The 5,488-nt window shown below is 37.2% G+C and overlaps 1 protein-coding gene across 1 annotated transcript in view; it reads right to left on the bottom strand.

The window, feature by feature from the left end:
• Window positions 1–2,392: 2,392 nt before the first annotated feature.
• Window positions 2,393–5,488, bottom strand: part of EXD1 (exonuclease 3'-5' domain containing 1) — a 37,189-nt gene continuing 34,093 nt past the window's right edge. The window contains exon 10 of the mRNA XM_012649249.1: window positions 2,393–3,064. Coding sequence (XP_012504703.1) covers window positions 2,393–3,064 — 672 coding nt within the window. The remainder of the gene's footprint in view (window positions 3,065–5,488) is intronic.

Consider the following 5,488-nt stretch of genomic DNA (forward strand, 5'->3'; position numbering starts at 1 on the left):
GGACTTGTGTATCAATGTTGATGAGAGATATTGGTCTATAGTTTTCTTACAATGTGGTTATCTGTTTTTTTTTTTGAGACAGAGTCTCACTCTGCTGCCCGGGCTAGAGTGCCCATGGCACCAGCCTAGCTCACAGCAACCTCAAACTCCTGGGCTCAAGCAATCCTTCTGTCTCAGCCTTCCGAGTAGCTGGGACCACAGGCATGAGCCACCATGCCTGGCTAATTTTTTTCTATATATTTTTAGTTGTCCAGCTAATTTCTTTCTATTTTTAGTAGAGGTGGGGTCTCGCTCTTGCTCAGGCAGGGCTCAAAATCCTGAGCTCAAACGATCTGCCCACCTTGGCCTCCCAGAGTGCTAGGATTACAGGCGTGAGCCCCCGCGCCCGGCCAGTTATCTGGTTTTGGTATCAGGGTAATGCTGGCCTCGTAAGTCAGGAAATGCCCCCCTTTTTTATTTTCTAGAAGGATTAATATTATTTCTTCCTTAAATGTTTGATAGAAATTCACCAGTGAAGATAAATGAATGCAAAGTTTTCTTTTTGAGTTGATTTTAAATTATAAATTCAATTTCTTTAATCGATTTAGGGCTATTCACGTTTTCTATTTCTTCCGGAATCAGTTTCGATAATTTGTGATTTTCAATGTTCTAAATCTGTGCTGTTCAACATGGTAGACACTAGCCATATAGGACTACTGAGTACCAGAAATGTGGGAAATGTAACTGAGGAATGGAATTTTTAATTTGTTTCATTTTAATTAATTTAATTTCAAATTAAATAGCTACATATGGCTAATGGCTACCACACTGAACAATGCAGTAAAAGCCTAAAACAGTCCTGTTTTAATTACTTACTTACTTAATTATTTATTTATTATTTTTAGAAACAGGGTCTTGATCTGTCACCCAGGCTGGAGCACAGTGGCCTGATCATAGTTCACTGCAGCCTTGAACTCCTGGGGTCAAGCAATCCTCCCATTTCAGCCTCCCCAAAATGCTGGGATTACAGATGTTAGCCACTGTGCCTGGCCCTGTTGCTATTTTTAAGTATAGTCACAAACCTGTATAATGAAAGAAAAATCCTTTATTTAATATGAAGACAACTACATTGTATTAATACTTTGTAGCATATATGTATATGTGTTTAGCTTCCATAAGAAGCTAAATCAATTCTAGGAATTCATGCCATTTCCAGAGTAAACTTAGATTAGCCACATTCTGGACTCAACCTTAAGATGCATCCACCCAAGATGAACCAGTAATCACTTTGGGCCCAAGTGACTTTCTAAACTAGGATAAAGTGAGACAAGGCAACTGCAGGGCTGAGCCAACTGCTCTTGGGCCTGCCCTAATCTTAAACTCAGACTAGATCTGGGCTCTAGAATTTGGAAGGGCACAGCAATTCTTTTGGTGGCCCTCATAATAGAATTGGCTGCTGTAGACAAGGATGTTCCTAATCTTAGATTCTCCCTCGGTGTATGAGGTAACAGAGAGTTAGAGTCCTATAACAGAGTCAAATTACAGATTTATAAACTGAACCTAGAAATCCAGACATCTCTTCTGACTCTGACCCGATGAAGACAAGTGAGAGATAACCTAACACGAAAACAGGTTTATTGGTTATTTTACACAAAAGAATGTTAGCAGTTTGTAAGTATTTAACATAAAAAAGGCGCAGTACAAGCTGCCTTTCTTTACCATAAGAAAGTATATCCACTCCAAGCAAAGAGAACAGAGTCAAACTTCAAGTTTACGTAACAGACATAATAAAAAGAAGCTCGGAGTCCCTGCCTTGTTAGGAAAATGGACAAAACCTTCTAAAAGTAAATGAAATAAAAAGAAATTAAAACTAAAGTATTGATTCCTACAATAACATTAACTAATATTTGTCTATGACATGAGATAGAACATTCAAAATTCAAACATAAAGCCAATATTTTAAAAAGAAAAAAGCACTGGTAAAGTTGTCAGGTACCAATTTTTTAAAAAACACATGACTAATAGTTTTACCAACTCCTTTCAAACCAATCTGAAAGCCAAAAACAAAAAACAAAAATTTAAAAATTATAGCTTCTTCCTGATACTAAGAGCAAGATTTTTCCTTTCTTCAAATCAGAGGAACCCAAATTATGATAAATAATTCACTCTGGCCACTGGGAACATTACTGCACAGTGACATAATCAGAAATTTTACTTCTTCCATTATTTAACTTATTCATTCCCACTCTAATCCAAATACCAGGAATGTAGGAGTAAGCAAGAGGATGTAATTTTCCCCGAAGCCTGCAACTGAACATTATGAAATTTACATGAGGAACTTAAGCACTGTGGAAGGTCCTGATGGCAGGGGAAATGGGCCACTTTTATGGCCTTAAGAACAAATTGCAAATCTCTAAGGCAGATTTAGAGAAGGGTTTATCCAGGGATCAGTCTTCTCCAAGGCTGGACAGGGAGGCAGTGTGGAAAGCACAGCTCTTCTTAAAGGATGAAACACGTCACTTGGAGATACTCTGGTTTCCTGAAGAAGAGAAGGAGACGCTGAAACATCTTGTTTTGTGCATTTTAAATCTTCCTTGTTTTTCACCATCAATAACTGTTCTATCTCTTCTTTCAAAGATAAATTTGCCTGAAACTCATGTTTCGGTATTGTAAAGTGTTCTTTTTGAGTTATTTTCTGGTCCTCTGACCTCTTTGATGCCAGGTAAATGAGTTTGTTACTGGAATCCTCACTGGCTTCCCCATCCTTTATGGAAGGTAAAGGTTGAGGTTTTGTAGTTTCTTTACTCTTAGATTCTTCTTTCAGAAAATTCACATCGTCATGAGATTCAGGACATATATTAATAAAACTTGGAGATTTATTTGTCTGAGAATCTTTACAAAATAAAAAACCTTTGATATTTTCCTCTTTTCCTGCTGTCTCTGTCAATAATTTCTTTGGATGTAGCACTGTCCTTATCAGGAGGCCCTGTGCATTCATCCTATATTCTTTCACAGCTCTCTCTCTGCGCTGCTTCTGAAAGTCCTTGAGTTGAAGCAGTTCCTCTGGCAGCTCCATACACGTAGCCTAAGAAAAGAAAATGGACATGAGTTACTCATAACTAAACTTCTGAATCAGTTACTTAAAATCAATGGTAATTGGCAAGGGAGGGTCTATTCAAATATGCTCATATAGCACCCTCTAGTGTCTCCAACTATAGTAATAATACTTTTTTTTTTCTTTTTACTCAAGTAAATTTAGCCACAGAATAGTACTATTTTTTGAGTAATTTAAATATTTTGAAAAGGCAATGAATCTACAAGAGTGTGCGTGTGTATACGCATGTATGAATAAAGATTATACAGGAAAAGAAAGTCTCTCTTCCAATCTGGCACCAGTTGCCTTAGCAGGTACATCCTCTGAAAAGCAATGTCTTGTGTAATCTCCCAGAGATAGTCTATGCATGTATGATTGTATGTATATACATATATCTCTTACTAAATGTTTATCCTTTTATTGGATTACATTTTTATTTTCCCCCAAATTTTTATTTATGTGTTTATTTATTTATTTTTGAGGCAGTCTTGCTCTGTCACCTGCGCTAGAGTGCAGTGGCATCATCATACCTCCCTGTAACCTCAAGCTCCTGGGCTCAAACGACCCTACTGCTCAGCTGGGACTACAGGAGTGCACCACCATGCCCAGCTAATTTTTCTATTTTCTGTAGAGACAGAGTCTCACTCTGTTGCCCGGGCTAGAGTGCCGTGGCGTCAGCCTAGCTCACAGCAACCTCAAACTCCTGGGCTCAAGCAATCCTCCTGCCTCAGCCTCCCAGAGTGCTAGGATTACAGGCGTGAGCCACCGTGCCTGGCCAGTAATAGCTGGTTTTTTTTTTTTCAATTTAGTTATTGTGGTAAAATGGATATAATAGAAAATTTACCGTCTTATCCATTTTAAAGTGTATAGTTTAGGGATATTAAGTACATTCACATTCTCGTGCAACCGTTACCACCATCCATCTCAAGAACTCTTCCATCTTGCAGAACTGAAACTGTATATTAATTAAACATCAACTCCCCATTCTCCCCAAACCCAGCGCATGGCAACGACCATTCTACTTTCTGCCTGTATGATTTTGACCACACAAAGTACCTCATATAAATGGAATCAAATAGTATTTGCCATTTTGGATCGGCTCATTTCACTTAGCATCTGTTCTCAAGGTTCATCCATGTTGTAGCATATGTCAGAATTTCCTTCCTTTTTAAGGCTGAATAACATTCCATTTATGTATATTCCATATTTTGCTTATCCATTCATTCATTGATGAACACTTGGGCTGCTTCCATGTTTTAGCTATTATGAATAATCTGTTATCAGCAGGGATGTACAAATATCTTTTCAAGACCCTGCTTTCAATTATTTTAGGTATATATCAAGAAGTGGAATTGCTAGATTGTATGGTAATTTTATTTTAATTTTTGAGGAACTGTCATATTGTTTTCAACAGAACCAGTACCATTTTATATTGCTGTCGACAGTGCACAAGGGTTCCAATTTTGCCATATCCTCACCAGCATTTATTTTCTGTTTGTTTTGTGGTATCCATCCTAATGGGTATGAGGCAGTATCTTATTGTAGATTTGATTTGCATTTCTCCAATGATGAGTAATATTGAGCATCTTTTCTTATGCCTATTGACCATTTGTCTATTTTCTGTGGAGAAATGTCTATTCAAGTCTTTTGCTCATTTTGAATTTGATTTTTATTGTGCAGTTGAGTTTTAGAAGTTCTCTCTGTATATTTTGGACATGAATTCCTTATCAGATATGTGATTAGCAAGTATTTTCTGCCATTCTGTGAGTTGCCACTTCACTCTGTCAATAGTGTTTTTTGATGCACAAAATATTTTAATTTCAACAAAGGCAAATGTGTCTGTTTTTTCTTCTGTAGTGTATGTCTTTGGTGTCAGTAATAGTTTTTTTGGTTGTTTTTTTAAAGATGGGATCTTGCTATGTGGCCTGGGTTGGAGTGCAGTGGCTATTCACAGGCATCATCATAGCTCACTGCAACCTCAAACTCCAGGGCTCAAGTGATCCTCTTGCCTCAGCCTCCCGAGTAGCTGGGACTACAGGTACACACCATATCCTGCTTAGCAACAGGTTTTTAAGAAAGACTTTTATTAGGGACATGTCTCCTGCTAATCTTAGTTTGCTGGGGGCTTTTTTTTTCCTATCATAAATAAAGGCACAATTTTGTCAATTTTTTTTCTGTAACTATTGAGATAATCATATGGTTTTTTTCCTTAATTCTGCTAATATGAGGCATTACCTTTTCATGTTATATGATACTTGCATTCCTGGGACAATCTCCACTTAGTCATGATGTATTATCTTTTTTATATATTTCTGGATTCTACTTGTTACTATTTTGTTCAGGACTTGTGTATCAATGTTGATGAGAGATATTGGTCTATAGTTTTCTTACAATGTGGTTATCTGTTTTTTTTTT

This window comes from Propithecus coquereli, unplaced genomic scaffold (assembly GCF_000956105.1).
Source record: "Propithecus coquereli isolate 6110/MARCELLA unplaced genomic scaffold, Pcoq_1.0 Scaffold3, whole genome shotgun sequence".
Lineage (NCBI taxonomy): Eukaryota > Metazoa > Chordata > Mammalia > Primates > Indriidae > Propithecus > Propithecus coquereli.